This window comes from Lynx rufus, unplaced genomic scaffold (genome assembly GCF_022079265.1).
Source record: "Lynx rufus isolate CCGP_SWC_20201006 ecotype Redwood Valley unplaced genomic scaffold, mLynRuf1.p SCAF_7, whole genome shotgun sequence".
Classification (NCBI taxonomy): domain Eukaryota; kingdom Metazoa; phylum Chordata; class Mammalia; order Carnivora; family Felidae; genus Lynx; species Lynx rufus.
The window spans coordinates 136,426,463-136,453,963 of NW_025814889.1; the positions used below are offsets into that span (position 1 = coordinate 136,426,463).

Sequence of the window (27,501 nt, forward strand, 5' to 3'; positions counted from 1 at the left end):
GTAATGAACTGAATGGGACCGTGGCTCGCTGTATCTGCACCAGCCCAGTTGGTCAGGCCCTGGCCGTGGCTTGGCTCGTGTGTGTGGGTTAAAGTAAACAAGCCGCGGGATGTATTTGGTGCAGCATTGGAAGCAGAGTGAAAAGGAAGGGAATGCAGGTGTTGTGGTATTGTCTGCAGGGGCCCGGTGGAGAGCAGCGCCGGATGCCAAGACTGTCCCCAAAGGCCTGCCTGGGGACCTGGGCAGGCAGCGCTGGCTGGGAATTCTGACAGCTCTGCGCCATCTGCACAGGCACCCCGTCCCAGCTCTGCGGAGGAGACTGGCCCAGCACAGGACGACACGAGGGTTTCGATGGAAAGCTGCAGCCCACGCAGAAGCACCCAAGCGGCAGGGGGGACTCGGAAACGGATAGATTGGTTGCTTTCTTTGAAAAATAACTTTATATTTTGAAAACAATTACACATGAATTATTCATTGCAAATTCCTCCTGCTCAGTCCTTTCATAAAAACATATGTAGCGGATAGTAAGGAAATGTCTGTAGGCAAATGTTTCGCAGCCTGGAGGCTTGTGAGGCACCAGGGAGGCTGGGCACGCCTTCAGCAGCCTGTCCTGGGGTTGTAGGCGTGCCCTCCCCTGCGGGCACAGAGCATCACAGAGGACGGGAAACCCGGAGGGTGTGATCACTAGAAGAGGCACTAAGCACTTTCCAAACATGCGTGTCTCTAGAGCCTCCCCTTTGCACACTCTCATTTCTGGGAGGAACACAGCAGCAAATCAGCTAGATTTACCATGACGCTCGGAGGCAATTTACCAAACAGCGTAAGCCCAAACTGCAGCATTTACAAGGCAGGTTTCAAAACGTTTAACCATTCAAGCCAAGTCCTTTGGTCTCTTCTAGGAGGCATCTCATGAAGTGAGTTCCTCAAAGAGCGACAAGCCATGGTCTGGCACATTCTGATTCACAGAATTGTCACTTCTGCTGTCCCTGGGATGTCCCTTAGATCGCAGACTGGTTCTTCCACAGGAGGCCATGTCGTTCCACGGGACCCCTGCTGGCTCTCTCGGTGAAGACAGGTGCTCCCCAAGGGGTGCCCACAACAAGAAGCTGGGTGAGGGACTTGGTCTTTCCAAGCCCGGCCACTGCAGAGCATCCGGGGATAGAAACATCACCAGTCTCTCCATGTGAGTCACGCTGGTCTGCTATGGCTCTCTGCACCCTCTTCTTGGTGGTTGCTCCGGGGAGAATATATACCGCTAACTTTTCACAGTCTATTTGGAGCTCATAGCGAACCACCTCACATAAAATGAAGAACCCTAGCAACCATACAGGCCCTACCCTGCCCCCTGTCCTCTAAGCTACAGGTCTACATATGTTATTAACCCAAGACAACGTTATAATGTTTGCTTGAAGCACTCAGGTGCATTTTTTTTAACGATGAAAAACCAGGCTTCTAGATTTCATCAGCTAAGTACCATTTCCAACGTTCCTTATTCCTTCTTGGTCATCGGAGCTCCACCTAGCATCAGACTCCTTCAGCATTTCTTACAGCCAGGATCTGCCTGCAGTGAATCACCGCAGTCCGGAGCGGCTCAGATAAAAGCCCCCGGCATGAGAACACTGCTGGCGGGAGGTGTTCCGGAGACCGTGGCTCAGGTGCAAGAGTTGAGGCTGGCGAGCGTCTGGAACAGAGACTCAGCACTGACGGTCTGACGACAAGGGCAAGGGCTGGCCTCACCGCCCTACGCACGCCTTCCTGACTCCAGGTAGTAAGGGAAGCTTCCCAGGCTTCCGTCGAGAAAGAGAAGCCGGGCTTTCTCTTTCGTTGAGAAGCAGAATTTGACTGACGAGCTACCGGGCGCCGGCCACCGTGCCAAGCGACTTGCGCGCGTTATTTCATTTAAACTTCACAACGCTCCGTCTCACAAATGAGGAGGTCAAAGTTCAGGGGGAAGGCTAAATCAGCCATCTGTTTCCTGAAAAGACACAGCTACAGCTGCTAGAGCCAAGGTGTCGCACGGGAGAGCCTGGACAGCATCAGCTTCAGCCTTGCCTTTTACAGACGAGGAGCCCGGAGCCCGGGGACGCCTGGGAATACTGTGCAGACACTCCAATAACTGCACTGGGGGTGACTGTCCAGGGACGCTTGGTGGCCAGTGGCCACAGCCCAGCACTGGCGACTGAGTCTGGACTCACGGTTGAGGCTTCCGGCTCTGTCAATAATGAGCAGTGGTGGTTTCTGCCGCACAGCCACACGCTGGCCAGTGTGTCACTCCCCATTCAAATGACACAGCCTGGGCAGTCTACAGAGGATGCCCCTGAGGCTGGGTTTGAGAGTCCCCCAGCCTAGACGTACTACATGTTTGGAACAGGGTTGCAACGGGAACAGGGACTCTATGAGCCAGCTTCTGCATGACCAACCGTCCAAAGCCCGGCGGCTGACAAGGAAACAAGCATTTATTCTCACGCTCACGGCTCTGCGGGTCAAGTGCAGTCTGGCGGATGTAAGACGGATTTGGCTAGGTGTTTCTGATTCAGGCTGCGGGTCGACTGGCTTGGCATCGGGCCGCAGGTTGGATTCCGGCCTGTTCCGCGTGCATTCATTCTGGGGATCAAACTGAAGGGACACAGCTGCCCCGGGCAGGCCCTTCCACTGGCAGACCGCTGGAGCACCAGGTCAAGCAAAAGCACGCAGCGGATCTGAGGCCGCTGCTCAGGTCACGTCTGCCGCACGCCAGGTCAAGGAAAGCCACACGGCCAAGCCCGACACCCCTGGGTAAGGGAAGCATCCACTGAGATGGTGAACAATGGAGGAGCCGGGGTGAAGAGAGGGTAACGATACGTGCGCCAGCTCTGAGGGCCTTTCCAGCTCTTTGCATCTATGAAATTCTATCAATTTGGTGGCAACGCTGTGACCACTGGAAACACGCCATGATCACCGTCCGACCACATCCCTGATCTAGAAATTTCTCGTCCATAAGGCTAGCTCTGTCTGGTCCACCTGATGTAACCCTACCCGTTCCCCCAGCGATGGGACTGCACTGCTTTTTCACCAACAATCCTTCCTCCAACCTAGGGCCCGACCGCGGACCTTCAAGACCGAGCAATGGCTTGTCAACAGCGACCCCAAGTTGTGAAACCGTAGTTTTTCTTTTCTCTTTCGCTGCGGGCATGATGATGACAACGATGATTTCGTTTAGATTTTTTAAAATATGTTATTCCTGTAGAATCCACCAAGACTAGAATTGTGTTCCAATGGCTCAGAAGGACAAGATGCTGAACCAACACTAACCTTCAAAAACCGTGAAATGAGACAGCCTCCGTCTGAGAATAAAAGATAAGGTGCTCTGATAGTTTTCAACGTCAAGAGGAATTCCAGGCGTAATGAGTAAATCGACCAGACACGTACTTCTAGTGGCAAATACCCAGAACCCGGCTCATTTTTGCACACATGTGTAAAACCTTAGAGAGTTCTGTGGGCGGATGAGTAACAAATTGTGAAGACTGAAGACATGAGCAGACAAGCCACCCCTCCCTTAGAGGAGGCTGTTCTCAAGTCCTAGGGCCTGATCTGTTGTCCAAGGGGCAAGTGGACACAAGCTGTGAAACCCAGAGCTGAGGGTTGAGTGCAGTGGGCAGAGCCGACTCTGAATGACTGCACTCCCTTAGGCAACAAAAGGCTCTCCGTTCTCCCCTTCTGCACATCCTGGTATGCTCTCTCTCCATGATTCCAAAGGAGATACATTTCTAATACATAAACTTAATGTAAGTCCAATTGTGATTGTAATAATGCATTTGGGGGACAAATGGGTAAAATTTATATGGAAAAATACAAACATAGCCTCAGAATAGCCTAAAAAACATAAAAAGGAGGAAAAATCAGTTTCACTAAGTTAAAAAAAAAAAACAAAAAACATATTGCATTGATACAGAAAAGATGTAAGACCAGTGTAACAGAATGGAAATTTCCAGACTTAGACTCTGGTATAATGAGAATTTCACAAGTGACAATCCAGTGGGAAAATACAGAAGAGCCCCATCTTACACCAAAAACAAACATTAATTCCATATAGACTAAGCATTTCATTAAAAAATAAAATGTAAAAATTCTTGTAAGAAAGTCTAGGAGATTATCTATAAAATATGGGAGGGAAACCTGGGGGCTAGAGGCATGACAACTTATTAACCAAGACTACAAACCCAGCATTTATTTTTAAAAAGAAAAAAAGGAAGCCAGGAAGGAAGACAAATATATTTGGTTGTACAAAACTTAAAACATTTTAATGGCAAAAGATATAATAAAACAAAAAGACAAATGATAGGTTTTGAAAATATATTTGTAGGCCAGAGGACAAAGCATTGGTCCATTAATTAATTCACCAGATTATTTTGGACACCTGTAGGCCAGGAATTATCGAAGGCACTAAGGATACAAGAATGAACCCAAGGGCCAAGCCCTACTGAAAGGGTTTACATATGGTACGGAGTTCAATTATGTCCCCCCAAAAGATGTGCTAAAGTCTTTATAAAAAAATTGTTTTTAATGTTTATTTTTTAGGGAGAGAGAGACAGAGACAGAGACAGAGTGTGAGTAGGGGAGGGGAAGAGAGAGAGGGAGACACAGAATCCGAAACAGGCTCCAGGCTCTGAGCTGTCAGCGCAGAACCAAACACGGGGCTCGAACTCACGAACCGCAAGATCATGACATGAGCCAAAGTCGGACACCCGGCCAACTGAGCCATGCAGGCGCCCCAAGATACGTTCAAGTCTTAACCCAGGTTCTCGTGAATGGACCTTGAATGGAAATAGGGTCTTTGCAGATGTAATCAAGCTATGATGAGGTCATACTGGACTAGGGTGGGCCCCCAAACCAGTGAATGGAATCCTTACTAGAGGGAACTCTGGACACAGACACACAGAGAGGAGACAGCATGTAAAGACACAGAGACAAAAGGAAGCAGTCAGATAATGGAGTAATGGCAGCTTCAAAGCCAAGGAATGCCAGCAACCATCAGAGGCTGGAACAGTCAAGGAAGGGAAGGATCCTCTTCTACAACCATCAGAGGGAGCCTGACTCTGTGGACACCTTGATTTCGGACATCTTGCTTCCAGGAGTATTCTCTGCGAGAGAATAAATTTCTGTTGTACTGGGCCATCTAGTTTGTGGTAATTTGTTACAAATCCCTAGGAAACTAATACACATATATGTGCTCATTTATTCTAATAACAATCCTATGGTGTAGCTACTCCTATGATTTCCATCTTAGGGATGAGGAAACTGAGGCATAAAGAGGTTTGCCCAAGGTCCGACAGGGATTTTTTTAAAGAATTTTCCATTTTAGGGGCGCCTGGGTGGCGCAGTTGGTTAAGCGTCCGACTTCAGCCAGGTCACGATCTCACGGTCTGTGAGTTCGAGCCCTGCGTCGGGCTCTGGGCTGATGGCTCGGAGCCTGGAGCCTGTTTCCGATTCTGTGTCTCCCTCTCTCTGCCCCTCCCCTGTTCATGCTCTGTCTCTGTCTGTCCCAAAAATAAATAAAAACGTTGAAAAAAATTTTTTTCTTTTTTTTTTCAACGTTTTTTTTTTTGTTTTTTTTTTTGTTTTTGTTTTTTTTATTTTTGGGACAGAGAGAGACAGAGCATGAACGGGGGAGGGGCAGAGAGAGAGGGAGACACAGAATCGGAAACAGGCTCCAGGCTCTGAGCCATCAGCCCAGAGCCCGACGCAGGGCTCGAACCCACAGACCGTGAGATCGTGACCTGGCTGAAGTCGGACGCTTAACCAACTGCGCCACCCAGGCGCCCCTAAAAAAAAAAAAAAAAAAAAAAAAAAAAGAATTTTCCATTTTAAATGGAAAATAAATAAATAAATAAATATTTATTGGGGGTGGGGGAGGGGCAGCGAAAGGGAGAGAGAGAATACCAAGCAGGCTCTGCACTGTCAGCAGAGAGCCCAACTTAGGTCTTGATCTCATGAAGCGGGAGATCATGACCTGAGCTGAAATCAAGAGTCAGATGCTTAACTGACTGAGCCACCGGGCACCTGGGTCACACAAGTATTAAATAACAGAGCTGTGATTCCAGCTCCAGCAGTCTGGATCCAAAGTCTACATTTTAAACCATGATACTTGAATGCTTTCCAAAATTGACTGGGTTCATTTAAAAAATATCTATTGAGCACTTTTTTTTAATGTTTATTTATTTTTGACAGAGAGAGAGAGCGTGAGCGCACGAGTGGGGGAGGGGCAGAGAGAGAGGGAGACACAGATTCTGAAACAGGCTCCAGGCTCTCAGCTGTCAGCACAGAGCCCGATGCAGGGCTCGAACTCAGAATGGTGAGATTATGACCTGAGCCAAAGCCAGACACTTAACCGACTGAGCCACCCAGGCGCCCCAATCTATTGAGCACTTTTATGCTGGCCCCTGTTTTAGATGTTGGGGATAAGGCAGAGAATGAAAAAGACACAGATAACTGCCCTTGTTGAGCCCACAGTTGAGTGAGGGAGATGGGGCTACCAGTAAGCAGTGCCCTAGGAGAGAACCGGGCTGGAACTGGCCAAATGGGAAAGTGTCAGAGAAGAGTGGTAGGAGCTGGGAGGGCAGAGGCTGGGTTCTAATTAAGAGACATACAGGGGTACCTCAGTGGCTCAGTCAATTAAGCATCTGACTCTGATCTTGGCTCAGGTCATGATCTCACAGTTTGTGAGTTCAAGCCCCACATGGGGCTCTGCGCTGACAGTGTGGAGCCAGCTTGGGATTCATCTCTCCCTCTCTCTGCCCCTTCCCCACTTGTACTCTCTCTCTCTCGAAATAAATAAATAAACTTTAAAGAGAGAGAGAGAGAGAGAGAGAGAGAGAGAGACTTGCAGGGAAGAGAGTCGCAAGGGTGAGAATCCAGAGAATAGGGGTAAACTGGAAATTCAAAGCATCTTATGAACACAGGATAAATAACGATATCTATAATAAACATCTCTTAAACATTAATAAGAGGGCAAAGGATGTAAATAGGCAACTCACAGGAGAAGAAATCCTAATATCAAGAAAATCACACATTTACTAGTAGTCAGGGAAATAAATACGAATTAAAGTTAAACTGAACTATTACTTTAAAACTATCAGACCAGCAAAAATTTAAAAGAGCTATAATGACTATTGTTAACAGAGGCTGGAGAAAAATATACTCTCATACATAGCTATTAGAAATAGGAAATGCTATAGCGTGGCTTTAGAAAGCAGACAACGCACGCGCACGCGCGTGTGTGTGTGTGTAATGTTAGACCAAGCAATCCTACTCCTGGGAATCTGCTCCACAGAAATAAAAACATCAGTATTAGAGACACATAAAGAAAGATAGTTTAAAGGGATTTTAGAAAGAAAAAGAGAAGTGAATGCCCATCAGAAAGGGAATGGTTGATGTTCAGTGTGTTGGAGGACCTTGTAGAAGGTCTACACTTCCATTGAGAACAAATAGAAAAGCCAGATAAAATACAGAAAAACATCTGTTTGAAGTACAGAGAGCTGCTGAGGCAACCAGGACTCCAAGGGACAACAGTCTGAGAGGAGGGGGCCCTCACTCAAGCATTCTGGGAGCAGGACAAGAGACTCAGGGCTGGATGTGGCTGGTGACCCAGGCAGACAGTCACTACCAGCAGGTGGAGAAGCCAACAGAACTTGTGATGAGACCATGGGACCCCTGATACCAAAACCAGAGACTTGAATAGATTCCTCGTGAGAAGGGGTAGCAGAGAACTGAGCCCAACACTACTGGTTTCCCCCTCAAGATGTTTGCTGAGTTCAGAAGTTATGTGGAACAGAAAACTAAGTATCAAGGTAGAAAGCTTCTAAAAAGCAGATGTGATTTTTTTTGGTCACTTTGTGGTCCTGACAAACAAAGTTTAAAGTTCAGGATTTCTCAGAAGCAAAGGCTCAGAGAATAACCCAGATTCTGGGTTGCAAACTTTGGAGGCTATACTCTAGGAATAGGAATTTAAAAATAAAATCAAATGGAGCCTTTAATCCAGCCTCAAATCGACTCAGTCCCTAACTAGATTAAGGTCATCAGTTTCCACTCTATCTGCCTAGCAAAGGAAATGGTACCACTATCTAGAGCCTCTCAATTTTCTTAACACAATATCTGGCGTTTAATAAAAATCTGTCTGGCACTCCCAGAGACAGAGCCATCTGACTCAAAATCAAGGGATAAAAAAGACAATAGAAGAAGATCCATAGGTGACACAGATACTGAATTAGCAGGAAAAAAGTTCTTTAAATAGCTATAATATGTTCAAGAAAATACAGGTATACGTTGAGACAACAGAAGAAAAGACACAAATATGGAGTATATTAAAAATAACCAAATGGAAATCCCACAACTGAAAAAATGCTAAAATTAAGAACTTATATGAATAAAATTAACCACAGATTAGAAAAAGCTGAACACAAGATTAATGAACTAGAAGACAGTGGAAAATTCTGGGGCTGACGCCCTGAAAGAAAAATAGTGGAAAATGCATAAAAGAGTGAGATACAAGTGAGATATTGTCAAAGGGTCTAACATCCATAATTGGAATCTAAGAAAGAGAAAACTGGCATAAGTAGAAGGAAAAGAAATAATGGGTGGGAATTTTCCACAATTTATTTATTAAACACATCCACCTACAGATTCAAGAAGACTTGCAAACTCCAGCAGAATGCATTCAAAGAAAGTAACACCTTGACACATCTAGAAAACTGCTAAAACCCAAAGACCAAAAGAAAAATCCTAAAAACGTCTAGAGAAATAAAGACACATTGCATTCAAATGTGCAGCAGTAAGACTGATGGTTTATTTATCAACACAACTGATAGAAGGCAGAAGACAGTGGAATGATATCTTAAACATGCCAGGAGTGAGTAATTACCAACCTAAAGTGCTATTATCCCCAGCTAAAATATCTTTAAAATGTAAGTGTGAACTTCTGCTTCCAGGTTTAACATGTCAAGAGTTTAGAAGTCATCACTTCCATTGTTACAACAAGAAAAAGGATGAACATACTGAAAATCAGTAACTTTCTTAGAGCCATCAGAGAAATCTGACATCTGGAGAGACAGGTGAACGCACACAATCACAGCCAAGATCAGCTACCTGGAGCAGAAGCCACTATAGCCACAAACTGGTAAAAAAACATTTACGTGGTAATTTTGACAATCTGCTGCAGGCTAAGTGAGCATTAGCTTGAGACTGAGAAACTCGGGGGTGGGGTGGGGGGAGGGTCCAATCTTTTTGTGGGGGGGGAGGCATACTTTCATGGATTTTACCACCAGGAATTCTACCAGGGTCTCAAGGTGAACCTTCCAAGGAAAAATCCCCTTCTGTGTCAGGTAAATTAAATCCAAAAGAAGTAAAAATAAGTAAGTAGAGTAAGTATAAAAAAAAGAAATGAGACATAAGAGTAGAAATGAATGAAATAGAATATAGACAAATAGAGAAAATCAGTGAAAACACAGCTTGTTTTATAAAAACAATCAATCAGGGTGCCTGGGTGGCTCAGTCGGTTAAGTGTCCGACTTCAGCTCAGGTCATGATCTCACGGTTCATGAGTTCGAGCCCCACGTCAGGCTCTGTGCTGACAGCTCGGAGCCTGGAGCCTGCTTTGGATTCTGGATCTCTCTCTCTTTGCCCCTCCCTGCTTGTGCTCTGTCTCTCTCTTGCAAAAATAAATAAACATTATAAAATTTTAAAAATAAATAAATAAAAATAAAAACGATGAATCAAATAAATAATAAACCTCCAGCTAAACTATTTGAGAAACAAAGAAAAGATTAAAGAATTATCAATACCAGGAGTAGAAAAGGAAGCCCTAGAAGGATCATACAGACATTTAAAGGATAATGAAGCATGAATCCATACTGATATAAATAAATGAGTAAGTTAATACATAGGACAGAAGATACAACTCTCCCACACAGAAGCATTCCAAATAGTTTCTGTAGATATTCTGCCCTTAAAGATATGGAGCATAATAATTCCCCACTCCTTCACTGCGGGCTGTGCATAGTGACTTTTTCCCGAAGAGTGCAGTATGGAAAGAGAAGGAAACAAGAGTACATTTACAGTGGAGAAGCCTGACAGACACCTCAGCGAGGTGATCAAGGTCAATATCAACAGTGATAGGTCATATTGATGGCATATCCTCTGATCGGATGCAATCAGAGGGTACTTTACCTCTATGGTCTTCCTTCCAAAAACATTACCCTGCTCTAATCATGAGGAAAATATCAGACAAATCCCAACAGAGTGACATTCTCAAAATATCTGGCCAGTAATCTCAAAACCGTCAAGGTCATCAAAAACGAGTTAAGTCTGAGAGAGGAACTGTCACAGCCAAGAGGAGCTAAGGAGATGTGACAATTAACTGTATCTGGGATCCTGGGTGGGGTCCTGGGCCAGAAAACGGACCTGAGGTACCAACTAAGGAAAACGGAGTAAACCATGGAAACAGAGTTAGTTTCCAGCACACTCATGTTAGCAGAAGGACAAAAAGGAGGTCTTTACACAGAATAAAAAGAAGCCCGGGTACAAGCACAAAAACGTACGATGGAAGAACAAGAGAAGACTAGACCTGTAGATACATGTGACAGCTTATTAGTAGTAGTAATAATAATAATAATAATAATAATAACAATGTCTTGTGGGATTTAACTTACATATAAATTTAAATGTGTGACAACAATAACTCACAAAAGACAGGGATAACTGAAGTTGAAGCACTTTTTAAGTTTATTTATTTATTTTGAGAGAGACAGAGACATCATGAGTAGGGGAGGGGCTGAGAGAGAGGGAGAGGGAGAGAATCCCAAGCAGGCTCTGCACTGCAGGGCTTGACCCCACGAAGCCATGAGGTTATGACCTGAGCCGAAACCAAGAGCTGGATGTTTAACTGACTGAGCCACCCAGCCACCCTGAAATTAAAGCATTTTGAAATCCAGCATTGTTAGGGAAGTGGTAAACATAATAACCTATAGTTAACTACAAACTATAAGATAAGGATGCATGTTGAAATTACTAGTGTAGCCTCTGTCTGAATGACAGAAGAATGTTCTCACCAATAAGCTAACAGAGGGGGAAATGGACTAAAAGAAATAGCTGAATACTCTTAAAAAAAGGTAAGAAGCTCCATGAGACAGCTGGTCAAATAGAAAAAAAAACTCACATGATAGATATAAAACCAACAATATTAGTAATTAACTATAAAACAGGCAGGATACTTGAAATAGAAGACTGACTGTCACACCACATCTTCTAAAATATCGACTATATGCTGCCTATAAGAGACTTACTTTTATTTCTTTTTTTAAAAAGATTTTATTTTTAAGTAATCTCTATACCCAACGTGGGGCTCAAACTTACAACCCTGAGATCAAGAGTCACACATTGCACCGACTGAGGCAGCCAGGTACCGCAAGAGACTTACTTTAAATTAGGTACCCAGAGGGGCGCCTGCGTGGCTCAGTCGGTTAAGCGTCCGACTTCAGCTCAGGTCACGATCTCACAGTCTGTGAGTTCGAGCCCCATGTCGGGCTCTGGGCTGATGGCTCAGAGCCTGGAGACTGCTTCCGATTCTATGTCTCCCTCTCTCTCTGCCCCTCCCCCGTTCATGCTCTGTCTCTCTCTGTCCCAAAAATAAATAAACGTTAAAAAAAATTTTTTTAATAAAAAAAATAAATAAACTAGGCACCCAGAACGTTTGAATTGAAAGGGCAGAAAAGCTTACATTGTGCAAACATGAATCAAAAGAAAGTCAAAGTAACTATATCATTATCAGACAAAAATAGGCTTGAAGGCAAGTAGCATTACTCTGTATCAAGAGTCATGTCATAATGATAAAGGAGGTGCAGCAATTCTAAATCTATGTGTACCCAGTAATTTAGTGTCGACTGAATAAAGTAAAAATCAACAGAATAAAGAAGGATCTCACTAGACAAATCCAAAATGAGATGAGTGACTTTAACATACTTCTCACAATAGCTGATGGAATGAGCAGGCAACAATTTGATAAGGATACAGAAGTTCTGAAACACAATTAATGAAATCAACCTAACTGACATACTTAGAAAACTGAAGGACCACGATGGAGTACACATTCTTTTCATGGACGTATAGGACATTTACCAAAATTGTCTACGTGTTGGGTCCTAATACAAGCCTCGATATATCTCAAAGGATTGGTTGAAGTCATTTAGGCTTTAGATTTTATTCTCTGATCACAATGGAATTGACTTTAGAATCAGTAATAGGGGCACCTGGGTAGCTCAGTCGGTTGAGCCTCCGACTTTGGCTCAGGTCATGATCTCATGGTCTGTGAGTTTGAACCCCACGTTGGGCACTGTGCTGACAGCTGAGAGCCTGGAGCCTGCTTGGGATTCTGTGTCTCCCTCTCTCTCTGATCCTTGCTGTTCATGCTCTGTTTCTCTCTGTCTCAAAAATAAATAAGCATTAAAAAAATTTTTTTTAATAAATAAATAATAAAATAAAATCAGTAATAAAAGGTAAATTAGAAAATCCCAACTGTGTGGAAATTAAACAATACACTTTTTTAATGCTCATTTTTGAGAGAGAGAGAGAGAGAGAGCGCACAGGGAAGGGGCAGAGAGAGAGGGAGAGTGAGAATCCTAAGCAGGTTCCGTACTGTCGGTGCAAAGCCTGACTCAGGGCTCAAACCCATAACTGTGAGATCATGACCTGAGCTGAAGTTGGACACTCAACTGACAGAGCCACTCAGGTGTCCCTAAACAACACACTCCTTAAATAAACCGTTGGAAGAAGAAGAAATCACAAGGGAAGCTATAACATATTTTAAACTGAATGACAATGAATGGTATACCCAAACTTGTGGATGTAGCTAAGCCTGTACCTAGAGGGCAATGTGTAGCCAACAATTCATACACGAGAGAAATGAAGGCTAAAAAGCAATGATTTCACATTCTATCTCAAGAAACGAGAAAAAGAAAAGCAAATTAAATCCCAATCAAGGAGAAGGAAAAAAAAGATCATTGACCTCACAGCAGAAATAAACAAATATAGAACAAATACATGAGAAAAGAATAACAATACGAGGTTGTTACTTTGGGAAGACTAACAAAACTGACAGACTCCAACCGCTTCAGGGTGGGATGGAGTAATTCCTAGTGCCCTAGCAGACACCCTGACTGGGTTCCCTTTCCAGACTAGCGCCCAGCTCCGGACCTGCATGCAAGTCCCCACACTGCGGTATTTAGGGGACCAAGGCCCTCCAGGGGGCCAGGCCCTGAGAACACGTGGCAAAACGGAAGCCCGGGAGGCGCGGTCTGTTGAACACTGGGCGTGTGCGACGAACGGACGGCTCCTGCCCTGGAGGATCCGGCCAACTTGGGCGCAGCCAGATGCTGAAAGAATCCAGCTGTGGCCTCTGGTAGGGCAGCTGCTGCCAGAAGGTGGAGAAATACTGGCTTTTGATGATGGCGTGCCGGGCGTGGTACAGCGAAAGTGAGCATGTGAGGGACTCTGAACACACAGCCGTCACCCCTTAAAACATGGGCACCGTTGGGGAGCTGTTTGGAACAAAGCTAAAGAACCAGGTCTACTCGCCCTACCCCTGCCACCGCTCCTCAAGAGCACAGCACTTCCTCTACTCCTCCCCAAGCGTTTTCTTACCTGAGTCATGAGCCCCCTCTCCCCCAACAAGGACAGACAGCCTGGGCTCCGTGCACTGAATCTGACTGGGCCGGCAGATCGAGCATCGAGAACTTCTCTCTGTCCGCACAACAGTCAAAATGCAACGTGATATCAGAAGGCTTTAGCAGCAATACCCTTAAAAGGGCAAATGTGGGGAGATGACCCCATAGAGATCAGCTTTCAGGGTCTCTGACTCTGTGGGTGTATCTGTGTCTCTTAATATAAGAGCTTCACTTTGCCCTTCTATAACTTCTTATTTATTTATTAAGAATTTTTCTCAATGTTTATTTATCTTTGAGAGACAGAGACAGAGCTTGAGTAGGAACGGGCAGAGAGAGAGGGAGACACAGAATCCCAAGCAGGCTCCAGGCTCCGAGCTGTCAGAACAGAGCCAGATGTAGGACTCGAACCCACGAACCGTGAGATCATGACCTGAGCCGAAGTCGGATGCTCAACCGACTGAGCCACCCAGGCACCCCTAAACTTTTTAAAACCAAAGTATGATTGGCATACAATATCCTATTAGTTTTCGGTATACATCATAGTGATTCAATGTTTTTATATGTTACAAAATGATCCCTGCGATAAGTTTAGTTACCACCTGTCACCATGCAAAGTTATTACAGTATTATTGACTGTATTCCCTATGCTGTACATAACATCCCCATGACTTATGTATTTTATAACTGGAAGTCTGGAGCTCGTAATCCCCTTCACCTACGTCACCTATGTCACCTATCCCCCTTCACCTATGTCACCAGGCCTTCCCACCTCCGGGAACCCACACTTTCCCGTACCTATGAGTCTCTTCCTTTCTTTTGCTTGTTCCTTTGTTTTCTTTTTTAGACTCCATATGTAAGTGAAATCACATGGTATTGGTCTTTGTCTGACTTATTTCACTGAGCATAATGCCCCCGGGATACATCCATGTGGTCGAAAATGGCAAGAATTCATTCTATGTTTGTCCTTGTTATTGTTCCCTTATTTTTGCTTTCCCCCCTCACGAAACTGACCGTAATATACAACCAAGAGCTTTTACATATCTGTTTTATTTACCGGAGTCGTATGCTCCCAATGGAAGGTTTAAAACCAGACAAAGGAAAATATTTAATACCCAACTTGAAAACAAAATCGACTTCTCCACGAGTCACCATACTCGTTTAATTTGCTCATCCACACCTGAGGCCCTTGCGAGGCTCGATGGTGTTTGTGAAGCTTGGTTTATATTCAGGCCCCTGACCCCCAAGTGGGAAAGGCTGTGTGATTAGGAAGTGATGGTTAGGGGTGGCAAGGGGCCAGTTCCCGGACACGTGAGTCTGACCAGCACCCAAAGGGCGTGGGGCGCTCTGCTGGAAGGAGAGCTCACCTCCCCCTAAGTAAGGCAGGTGAGAAGCCAGAAGGCATAGGCAGCAAGAATCTGGGGCACTCGGGGTGGGGGGCGGCTGCTACAGACTCTCGCTTTGCTGATATAGCCTCAGGGGCTCTGTAGGCTTGCTGGTGAGCTCTGCAGCCCTACGTCTGTCTCCAGAGGCCTCAGCTGGGACTCCGGGGATGGGACTAAGGAGAACAGTGGACCGAACAACATACAGTGTATTTACTGCGGACGAAGAGTAACGATGTCCCATCAGGAACAGCCAATTACAGGGAAGTGTAATTGTAAAGCTGCCCTCAAGTTCCTGATGGATGGAACAGCTCCATTAGTCTAATTACACAATTAGACTAATGTCGACTCACGTGTCCTTGGATGTTTTGTCATTTCATGTTCCCCATGGGTCACTGGCCCCAAGCAACGAAACCCCTGCCTTCTCCACATCCCCATGGGGTTTAGTCCCATACCAGGTGTGAGCAGGCAGCCTCGAAATGTTTACCGAGAGAAAGGACGGCAGAGACCATTATGTTCACCTGCCCGATGTACACTCTCTCCTTCTCCCTTCGGAACGGAACCTTGCTTTTTCTAAAGGTAGTTATGTACCCAGCAAAAAATCACATATATCTGCCTATAAGTCCTCTGCATAACACAGCCTGATCCATAAGATGAAGCTGCTGAGAGAAGCTTCCAAGAGAGTGAAGAAAGAAAGAGGGAAAGAGAGGAAGGAAGGAAGGAAGGAAGGAAGGAAGGAAGGAAGGAAGGAAGGGAGGAAGGGAGAGAGAGAAAGAGAGGAAGGAAGGAAGGAAGAGAGAGAGAGAAAGAGAGGAAGGGAGGAAGGAAGAAAGAGAGAGAGAGAAAGAGAGGAAGGAAGGAAGGAAGGAAGGAAGAGAGAGAAAGAGAGGAAGAAAGAAAGAAAGAGAGAGAGAAAGGAAGAAAGAAAGAAAGAGAAAGAAAAGAAGAAAAGAAAAGAAAAAGAAAAAAAAGGAAGGAAGGAAGGGAGGGAGGAAGAGAGAGAAAGAGAGGAAGGAAGGAAGGAAGGAAGGAAGGAAGGAAGGAAGGGAGGGAGGAAGGAAGGAAGGAACAGAGAGAGAGAGAAAGAGAGGAAGGGAGGAAGGAAGGAAGACAGAGAGAGAAAGAGAGGAAGGGAGGAAGGAAGGAAGGAAGGAAGGAAGGAAGGAAGGAAGAGAAAGAGAGAAAGAGGAAAGAAGGAAGAGAGAGAGAGAGAAAGAGAGGAAGGGAGGAAGGGAGGGAGGGAGGAAGGAAGGAAGAAAGAGGAAGAAAGAAAGAAAGAGAGAAAGGAAGAAAGAAAGAAAGAGAAAGAAAAGAAGAAAAGAAAAGAAAAAGAAAAAAAGGAAGGAAGGAAGGAAGGAAGGAAGGCAGGCAGGCAGGCAGGCAGGCAGACTTGTCTGGCTCAAGCCTTTTGCCTTCACCTGCCCCTTCTTTATGGTTGAGAGGTGTGTGTGATGGCAGGTGCTCCAGCAGCTGTGTTCCATGCACGGGCAGGAGGCTGAAAGAGGAGAAAGCTAGAAGCGGCCTGGACCTCTGAGACCCTGCAGAGCTGATACCCTGGCCTGTCCAGATAGCATCTGGGCCCCCTGTTACATGACGGAAAAGTAACCACCTCTCTTACATAAGACACGGTTTGGGGGTTTTTCTGCTAACTCGGCATGTGCAGAAGAGGGCAAGAAGAAAAGAAAAGCACCCAGAGAGAGAATATAAAGATTCTAGATCACCCTGGAGTTCAATGCCAGTTTTCCTGCACCACTGCCGGTTCTCAACTTGTCATCTAAATAAAACGACACGTTACGAAGTATGCGAAAGTCACAGGCCATGCGGTACAGCAGCCAAAGCAAACAATGATCAGGGAGAGGGGCATTTCCTGGGAGACAGATACGCCTTCAGGGCTGCCGTGAGAGATGGTTTAACGTCGGGTGCAACGTGCCCAGACCAGATCTACTAGCGTTCCAGAAAGAGTAGCGCCCCCACCATCCCCAGAGGAAACGACCCATTTAACCACAGAAAGCACACCGAGGTCATTAAGACCCCCACAGCTCTGCCTCTGGCAGGACTGTCGACCCCGTGTGCTGTCGCTGGTCACCTCACTCTCCAGAAACTCTGAAATCTTTTATATTAAAGAGAGAAAAAAGAGGGGGAGACAGGCTATTAGTTAACAAATGAATCATACTGTAGACAAAATCTTCCTGACCGAGGTGGTGAAACCTGAAACGGTGTTCCCAGCAATGACAACACAGGGGCTCCCAGGATTTGGTGACCCCTAAGTTCCCACCCGGTTTGAGATTCTATTACACCTTTCCCTCGTTGAACCTGTACGGCCGGCCGCTGGTTACGCAATGGCTGGTGGGAATAAATAATCAGCACTTCTCATTTAGAGGACAAGGTATCTGGACCAATGCTAAGCGCTGCCTACGTTCAAATTATGAACAACCGCATGCATGCATAATTGGGCAAGCAGGTGCATGTGACTGAGAGCCTCACTCCCAAGTCCTCTGGGATGAAAATCGGCAACCACCGTATCAAACTCATCGGGGCGGTACAGATTTGGGGGGAAAGGAGGGCAAGAACGTTGCATATCCATGACCAAAATGATAGGAAGAAATTACAGAACACTGTTGGTGAAATGAATGCTCGTCTTCCAAAATCCTGAGGCCAGATACAACCTCAAAGCTGCCAGCAATTATTTCCAGCAACCCCATCTTGCACCCAGCAAACCCACCCAGCAAGGGTCTGAGGCTGAGAGAGACTGACGTGGACTCCAGTCCAAGTGCCTGAACGGCTTACCAGCTGAACAACACTGAGCCACTGTCCTAACTCCGAGCTTCGGTCCCCTCACTTGTGGAATGGGCACAGCGTCACGTCCACCCCACAGTGTCTCTGTGAGGATTAGGGATCAGATACGCGAAGCAACAGGGCGCAGTGTGGGCGCACAGGAGGGGCTGGACCTCTGGTGGCCGTCGTGATGAGCACGCTCAGCATTGTCACTTTCCAGGGGCGGCCGTCATCGTCATCGCCGCTATTACCGCTGTTACTACGATTACACACTGGCTATTGTCATTTATCCTTGAAGATCTCAGAGGAGTCGATTCCAAAGGTTTCCTTACCATTACCACTGAAGTTCGACATTCCCAAGCCTTCGATGTCCAGATGCCCTGCATTATGTCTAATCTAAACTCTTGTTTCTTTCTGTGGTGTAAGACCATTTCTCCAGCTCTGACCTCCCTGGTAGGAGAAGCGCCTTGATCTAGAAACAAGCTCTTCGATTAACAATGGAGTTTATATTTACATAATGCTTTGAAGTTATTAGCTTTTGAAGTTCAAACCTAGGTCCCAGGTGGACTGTTTAAAATCACCCCATGGCTGTTGATCTTTGGGCTAAAAGGTTGGTCAACGACAGGATGCTTCCCAACTGAGAACAAACTGAGGGTTGATGGGGGGTGGGAGGGAGGGGAGGGTGGGTGATGGGTATTGAGGAGGGCACCTTTTGGGATGAGCACTGGGTGTTGTATGGAAACCAATTTGACAATAAATTTCATATATTGGAAAAAAAAAAAAAAAGGATGCTTCCCAAAGGTTAAACCCCACAAGTCACCAGGGGGGACATCAGCCGATAATCTGCCTCATCGGGTTCACAGCGAATTGGTCGTTAAAACACCCGTCAACTTTTCTCCCGGCATGTTGGCCCTGTCCTTTTGTGGTTTCTCCTTCCCTGTCCCCTCACCGTGGGCACATCTTCAGGAGGCAGGGGAGTCTTGGGGAAGCCAGGAGATCCGAGAGGGAGAAGGAGAGGCACTCAGGCACTGCCAGGAAGCAGGCAAAAGAACAAGTGTTCTAGTAGCTGCCCCTCAAGGTCAGCAAGAACGCAGGGAAACTCAGGGGGCGGAGGAGGGGGCTTGGGTGGGCTTGGGCATCGCCACGGGCGGTGTGGGAACCGGCCTCATGCCTAGAAATCCTGACGGGCTTTCGAAACACCCGTCTCCCTCAGTCCCCAAGCGGCGTCCGTTCTGGGCTCCCCTGGGGACTCTATAGTTACTCTTCAAGCTCATCCACTCATTCAGTAAATGTAGGGCCCTGCTTCACGCCAAGCATCTGGGATGCATCACTGTCCCAAAGACACAAAAATGTCCACCTTCGGAGCATACGTTTTAATGGAGGAAATCGAGCAAACAGCAGAGCGAAGGAATGAACGAAAGGGTTCTCAGCACAAGACGCGTGGTAGTGGGTGGTAACATCGCGAGAAGAAAAATGGGGTAAAGGAGATCGAGGTGGGAGAGCAGGTTGTATTTGCCATAGGAATGACAGTCCTCCAGGTGGAGGGGACAGCCCGTGCCAAGGCGGAGCGGTCTGCGGGAGAGCAGGAGGCTGGCGTGGCCGGAGCGAAGTGAGCAGCGGGGAGGGCGGGAAGAGTGGAAATCAGAGAGATAATGAGGGGCTGGGCAGCGCGGGAGCCTCTAGGCCCTGTGAGGACTCTGGTTCGTATGCGAGCGAGGTGGGGGGCCGTGGGAGGGTTCCGAGCAGGAGTGGCCCCTTCTGTCGGACCTGTTGGAGTGTGACTCTGGCTGCCGGGTTGAGAACACACAAAGCCCGTTGGCTCTGTTGACGCACCGGCGGTGGGTGTGAGACAAAGAGGAAGACCCCAGACTGGAGCCCCCGGCAACTGGGAAGAGGCCGTCCTTGAGAATGGCCAGGCTGCCAGCAGAACGGCCTTGGCGAGAACACGGGCGTCTCTAGACACCCGCGTGAAGAAGTGCAGCAGGCAGGCGGGGAGCAGAGACTGAAGTTTTAGGACGGTGCTCCGGGATGCAAACTAGAGGTGCCCGCAAGGGGGTCGCTGGCCTAGCGATGGCGCAGAAGCCCTGGGATGGAAGAACCCGCCGCTGAGCTTACTGGCCTGTTCTCGGGCGAGCAGTGGAAAGAGCTGTGCGGGGGGTCTGCGGTCTGGGCGGGCGTCCCTGCTCTGCCGCCACCCACCGCCCTTCTCTAAGGGAAGCACCGTCCCTCTGAACAACCAGCGGCAGCCTGGTGGGTTCCTGGTCTCCTGGGAACCTGTGAACCGACTCCATGATCGAGAGCATTGAGCACTATGGTCGTTCTAGACTGTGGGGCGTGAGGGGTCGGGACTGTGCCAGGGGACTTGGAGACAAAGGAGTCTAGGACAAGGCACCCTGGGAGCGTCAGGTGATTCACACCCACATACCACCATCCGTCCCGCTCGCCGGAGTTACCGATGATTGGTTATCAGCCAGCCGGTCCCTCAAACTAGAGATGGAGGAACTATCCTTGCCCATTTGCCTCTTTCTTATCCATTACCCATTCTCCCCAAATATTTCTTGAATCTGTCCCCCTCACCATGCCCCATGTCTGCACATCATCCAGTCTTGGGGGGGGGGGTGGCGGGAGGTCTGGGCTGTTTCAGTAGCTGCCCATCCCACCCCCAGGCAGATAAATAGTAGCTACTGATATAATTATTCTCTTCTTGGAAATACATTTCATTGCCTTCTTCTAAATTTGTCCACACAGACACTGCTACATATTAACTGCAATGCTTTTCTTAAAAATAGCTGAAGATGATTAGCTGGAAGGGTCGTAACAGGAATTTTAAGCAATCATTGAAATTAATTCCTGAGAAGTCTGTGCAGAACCCTTCAAGCTGAGTCCTTTCTGGCAGAACCTTCCAGCTCCCACAAGCGCATGCAAATCAGCACTCTGAGCTTCCCAGCTTTTACTGCCAGATTTTTTTTTTTCACTTTCTCGAGGCACAAACCCCAGCTCTGTGACCACAGCATCACCAAACTCCTCGCTGGCAGGGAAGGGGCCTGAGAAGTTTTTGTGCCCGGCACCGCCGTTCTGCCCCAGGATGCGCTCCACGCGCAATGGCTGGAGCCAGGCACCCCGCAGCCGTCCAGAACGACACTTCAGTGAATGCTTCGTTCGGAAGTTTAAATATCCCAAACTAGCCACGTCCATACGTATCCTCTGAAGGAAGTTGCCAAGGACATTTTTGGCCAAAAGAATCCTTTTACGTTGTTGAACGATGCCTAGAAATGAATGTGCTTTGCCGGTAAGGGAATAAACCCTCACTGAAAATGTAATGCCTACCCTTTAAAGCCTGTTAGTATGAACCTCTCCAGGAGCAAAAGAAAACCCAGAAACACAGAGAAACCCATTCCCCTACCTCCTTGAAGTCACGCACGTTAACTTTGCCAGCCGGCTCCTTGCTGAAGTCAAGAGACATTTTTCGGAATGCTGGGTCCTGCTGCTGTATGCATCTTTTGTGTTTTTCGATCACTTCCTCCTTAGTCGTTTTCTTGGTCAGGGTGCTTTTGTCCCCAGTGGGCTTGGTTCTAAAATCACAATCGGGAATTTAGCAGAGTGCTTCCTACAGACCTCACTCGATTTCGATTCAACCCAGGGCAACAGGAGGCCTACCAGCCCCTTCTCACAAACAAGGAACCAGATTCTCAGAGAGATGGAGTGGCTGGGGAACTTCTTACCCGCCCATGGCTTGTGGGTTCCAGAGAGGTCCGCAGCACTGTGTCAGGTGAAAACTCTTCTCGTGTGGCGAGTATGTGGCCACAGGCCGGAGCGGGGAGCTCCAGGAAATTGTTATCCTTGTGCTAACGTTCTCGACTGTGCTTTGAGCTGGCTCAGTAGGGCATGTGACTGGCCGACATGGCGGGGAAAAGTAAATATTTGTGTGAAGTCGGAAGATGAAAAGTCACAGCCCTTTACAAAGCTTTAAATTCAATAGGCCATTTAGCGATAGCCAGGTCCAAAAAGTCATCAAAAACAGCCATGGGAAGGAAGGGAGGTTTGCAATTATTCCAAGTTGATTTACACAGTCAACTGGATTTATCAAACCCAGATTTTATGCCACGTGCTGTGTGGGGGAGAGAGTGTGCAGTTAGGATAACGAATTCTTCAGCTCTCCAGAAGTCTCTGGGACCCCACTGGAGTCGGGGAAGGGGAAGAGCTGAGCCTTTCTCTTGGAGAAAGGACTTCTCCCCTCCTGCTGCTTCCATCAGCTTTGAAGAGCTCTCCGGGAATGCCCACATTTTATAAAATACATAATTATCATTACTTCTTCCATTGGTTTTAGGAGGCAGACGTATCTTGTCACAGACTATTTAACCTTTCCCTTAAAATACCATCCTTCTGCCCATTTATAAAGCTACCACTGAAATGTCCAGATATTCAAATTTCATTAGCACAGCATTAAAATATTCCCACTGCTCTCTACTTAAGAACTTTTTAAAGGGAAATGACAGAGCGAAGTCTGCTGAATAGGTCTACATTTTAACTTTCCTTGTGGATTTATTATAAGCTATGAACCAGCAAGTTAAAATAGTATCTTTTCATTAGACTAAACCTATATTTTTCAAAATGAGGAAGGGCTAGAATATTCATCAGTCCGATGTTTAATAGATTTGCTAAGCATGTTTTATTGTTACAATTCAATTTGGTGATCATTTGAATAATTCTATCATTCATGTCAGAAAACGTTAACTGGTTTAATGGGTATATTTTACCATAAATATTAAACAGTCGTAAGAGGTCTAAGTTTCTGGAAAAGGACAAATGTGAACGCAGGCATGTAATGGTTGTGTGGCAGACAGGTTCTCTGGGAGTTGAAGGTCCTGGGTTCTTGACCCAGGGTGGCCACTAAGTTTGCGAGTAACCTGAGGTCAGTCCCCAGACCTCGCAGACCTAAGTGCTTTCATTTCCAGAATTAATAGGTCAACCCACTGATCCCTAAGATCTCTGCTTGCTCTCAACTCCCCTGACTCTACTCGCTGTATGTGTGGTTTGCCGTTTTTCTCATTTAAGTAATAAAACATTAAGACATGCGTTTAGCGAATGAATATTTACGAACCACCTCCCCTACAACAGACACCGTGGTTTTGATACGCGTTTTCCTTTTGTTCTGTTTTACCTCTCAGGAAGGTCTGGCTGCTGCTGTTCCTGTTTATGAAAATGTTCACCGAACACTTGATCCCTCGGAACAAGAGCCGGAGAGATGGTGGGTGGACCGCTAATTCCGACGCGTGCCAAAAGTTCCTTGTAAAGGATTCTTCCTGAAGCGATATCCTGAAACGCACTGCAGAGTCTGAATTTTTAAAATCATCAGAACACACCCATTAGGATGGCGGAAATTAAAAAGACTGACCCTACCAAGTGCTGACAAGGATGGGAATACCTGTGGCTGGTGAGGTACAAAATGGTGCAACCATTCTGGAAGACACCTTGAACGCTCACCTGGCATATACACCTTGAACATACACCTCGCATACACACCTTAAATACACACTCATCCAGAGGAACCAGCCCCTCTGCCCTCGGGTATCTACCCAAGAGAAATAGAGATGTAGGTCTATACGAAGACCTGTACAATCTATTCAGCTTTATTTGCAGTAGCCAAACACTGGAAACAACCCAAAGGTCCCCCATATGAGTGGCTCCAAAGCTGTGGGAAGGAATGGAACACTACTCAGCAATAAAAAGAGACCAGCTGCACATACACGTGACAACGTGAATGAATCTCAGAATCATTATGCGTGGGGAACAGAGCCTGACAAAAAGGAGAACGTCCCACATGCTTTCATTTATACACAACCCTAGAAAATTCAAAGTCATGTGCAGTGACAGAACGCAGATCAGAGGTTGCTAGGGCTGTAGAAGAGATGACTCACAGAAGGGCATGAGGAAGCTTTGCGGGGCGGGGCGGGGCGGGGGAGGGAAGGGAATGTTTGATATCTTGACTGATGGCTTGTGAAGGCTTCACAGATATAGACACATGATGGAGGTCCTCAACCTGTATCATTTAAATACGCGCAGTTTGTAGTTTGTGAAGAATGCTGCAATAAAGATATAACACATACAAAAAGAATAATTTTTTTAAATTGCAAGTTCTGGTGTGGAATCATGGAAGGACCTATATTGGAAATTTGGCATAGGCAAATATTTTAGAAAAATGTAGGAACCCACCAATAGGGCAAGGACTACTTTTCTCCCCCCCACATTTTATTTGTTAATATTTTTCTAATCATAAAAGTTGTACATGCTCATTGTGGCAAGCCTGGTAAAGCCTAGAGACCAAAACAATATTCCACGTATTTGTTAAAATACAGAAGGCAACAGAGCGTGGTGACTCCGGGTGCGGGCCCTGGAATCTGCCTCCCTGGGCTTGAATATCAGCTCTGGACTTAACAGTCCCATGACTGGGGGCAGCGGGCAGGAGGTGTGGTGGGTGGGCACTTCCAGGGCAAGCGGGGGGGAGGGACCCGAACTATTTTCATACAAGCACTACCCCGCGCCTCTCGCGCACAGTGGGTTTCTCGGAGGCCACATGATGTGTGACAAGCGACAGAATGTGTGCTCAGGCAGGTTGTGTCCTCTGACATTTTCAAAGGCTGCACAAATGTTTTGGGTATAAATGAGGAGCTAGGGTGAGTTTTCAGAGGTTAGCTTAGTTTCTTGACAGCCTTTTACTAGCTCATTACCGGCTACCTGTGCCTACACCTGCTCTAATTTCTGTACCCTCCTCATCACCCAATATGTCATTATTTTGAAACCCCCAGGTTTCTCCGGAGCCTACAGGGAAACGCAACGGGGAAATACACGTTGATCTTCTGCAATAACGTTTTCCAAAGGTCTCAGTTTGAATTTCTAATACCGTCATACTGAGAGATCTATTCCATGTAACGAAAACTCTGAGGCCCTCAAGAACTTTTAAGCCTATCAGAGGGTAGAGAATCGCCGACCTGGGGCACATCACCTTTTCTATGCTTCAGTTTCCTCGTCTATAAAATGCACCTACCTCAGAGGACTACTATGAGCATTAAGTAACACGATCCATAGAAGGCTCCTAGCACTACACGGACGTGTGCATGCGCTCAAGAAACTGCAGCTGTAATAACAGCATCGCGATTATCACGATGATGCTTTATACACAACCAGGGGCACCGCACGAGCTCGGAGGCCATCCTCGGTTCAGGAAGCTCCAGCCATGGACAGAACTGCTTCGAGAAATATTTATGCTGCCAGGTAAATGACACCGTGCTGAGCGTCACGGCTACAACTGTGAACAGACAAAACAGTCCCCACCTCATGGGGCCGAGCGGCCGGGAAAGTAGGCATTTGGAACTGAGGGAAGAGGCCATCTAGAAGCCCAGACGTGAGAGAGCTGGGTGTTTTCAGGAAACAGAAAGCAGCTCAGTCCGGGCTGGATGGAGAGCAGCGGAAGTAAACGTTTCTAAAGTTCAGCGCTGGATGGAGGGCTCTGCGTCTAGGATCTCTCTTGACCCCTACCACATTCTCCTAAGTAACGTCTGAGCAAGGAAATCGAGGCTCAGAGAGGTTAAGGAACTTGCCCAAGTGCACAGCTAGTTCAGGGCTGAGCCGGGATGTGAACCCAGGCAGTCTGGCTGCAGAGCCCGGGCTCTGGGGGTGCGACGATCATGAGGGGCCTGGGAAGTCATTCTTAAAAGCGTCTGGATGTCTTCCTAACAGCAACAGGATGCAAGTGTTTTAAGCAGGTTTAGCATGAACAGATCTGTAGTTGTGACTGGAGACTGGAGAATGGATTAGACACACTCCCATCTCGAAGACCCAATTACCTGCATGACCAATCCACTGGATTTCATTCATTCATCCTTTCTTTCTTTCCTTCTTTCTTTTTTTTTTTAATTTGAGAGACAGCTAGGAGAGGGACAGAGGGAGGGAGGGGGAGAGGGAGAGGGAGAGGGAGAGAGAGAGAGAGAGGGAGAGGGAGAGGGAGAGGGAGAGGGAGAGGGAGAGGGAGAGGGAGAGGGAGAGGGAGAGGGAATCTTAAGCCCAGATGTGGGGCTCAATCCTATGACCCTGGGATCATGACCTGAGCTGAAATCAAGAGTCAGAGGCTCAACTGACTGAGCCACCCAGGCGCCCCAGCTTACTTATTTTTCTTTCTTCCTTCCTCCCTTCCCCCTTCCTTCCTCCCTCCCTTCCTCCCTTCTTCCCTCCTTTTCTTCTTCCCTCCTCCCTCCCTCCCTCCTTCCCCCTTTCTTCCTTCCTCCCTTCTTTCCCCCTTTCCTTCTTTCCTCCCTCCCTTCCTTCCTTTCATCCTTCACTCAACACTTACTAAGCCCTGACCACATGCGGACCACTTACTAAGCCCTGGGTACTGGAGCTTCGGGAGTCAATCACTTCTCAACACTGCATTCTCCAACCTCCTTGCAAGCTCACCGCACCTGCTGGGTCCACCTCGCCCCTTCCAGCCCCACGGGTCCTGCTTCTCTCCTGAGGCCTAGTCTGCTAAGGCAACAGCCACTCTGTGTGAGTGCTCACCCCGTGCTTCTGTCCCGCGTGCCTCCTGACCCACAGACTTCCTCCTGCTCCCTGAGCACCCCGCACCACAGGCTCTGGACCGTCACCCTGACCAGAATTCTCCGCCTCCCTTGCTGGCTGTGCCAGCCAGGTCACTGGTGAGTGGGTGGTATTCCGCCAGGTCCTACCCGCACCCTCTCACCTCGGACGGTCTGCTATGTGCTCCCAGGTGAACCCCTGCCGAACAGATGCTCAGGCCGTCCGTGCAAGGAAGACTCCAAACCGTGCTGCAGCCCAGGCCGCTCTGTGCACCCACACCCTCTGGGAGTCTCCTTCCGGAGTGTCACTCCGTGTTTCCCAACTGGCCGACGACACTGCCTCTGGCCGGCATCGGGGCCCCCTCCCCCGCCCCCGTCCACCTCCACGTCCAGTCACCGGGTCTCGTCCTTCTGTCAAGCTTACCACCCGCAGCCGCCCCTCTGCGGTGCCACCGCCACCGCCGCGTCACCCACCCGTCCTCCTCTCGCCCTGCGCTTTCTCCACGGTAATCCTTGCAAAGCACAAATCTGAAATTGTCACCTGACCCCTGGGCTGTGCTTGTCCACCACGGCTGCACGTGAGAGCCAGTGGGGGCTTCAATATAACGGTGCCCTGGACAGGGCATGGGCACTGGGGGTTTCAGAGCTCTCCAGATGATTCTAAGATGCTGCTAGGGAACTAGATGACTTGTCAAGACGCCCTGCCGGCTGACCCGTCCCCTGGTTGGGCTGGGTCATTCCTGCCTGGCCCTCGGCAGCAGCCCTGCTGTTCCTCCCTATATAACTTCCTGCCCCGACAGCCCCACATGACTCGCCAGCCGCCCAATGTGCCTCCACTCCTCTGCACACTCGCTTCTTCCCCTGCCCGGGCCCCACCCAGTCCCCCCTGAGCTCCCTCTAGAACCCTCTCTCTGGACTTGCTGCCACCTGTCTCTCCCCTTTCCCATGTTTCCCACCCTCCAGCAAACCGGCCTTTCTGCAAACGTCCAATAAACTCAGATGAACGCAAACACCGAGCTCTGCGAGCCCCTCCTGCTCAGGAAAGCCTCGGCCTCACCCTCTTCCTGTAAACCCTTCTTTTCCTAC

The 27,501-nt window shown here is 47.6% G+C and overlaps 1 protein-coding gene across 1 annotated transcript in view; it reads right to left on the reverse strand.

Annotated features, from left to right (window-relative positions):
* The window catches only part of EFCAB6 (EF-hand calcium binding domain 6), a 221,574-nt gene that overhangs the window by 91,804 nt on the left and 102,269 nt on the right, over positions 1 to 27,501 (reverse strand). Inside the window, exons 14-15 of the mRNA XM_047067112.1 lie at positions 23,007 to 23,180; positions 21,249 to 21,417 (exon numbers count right to left, since the gene is read on the reverse strand). Coding sequence (XP_046923068.1) covers positions 21,249 to 21,417; positions 23,007 to 23,180 — 343 coding nt within the window. The remainder of the gene's footprint in view (positions 1 to 21,248; positions 21,418 to 23,006; positions 23,181 to 27,501) is intronic.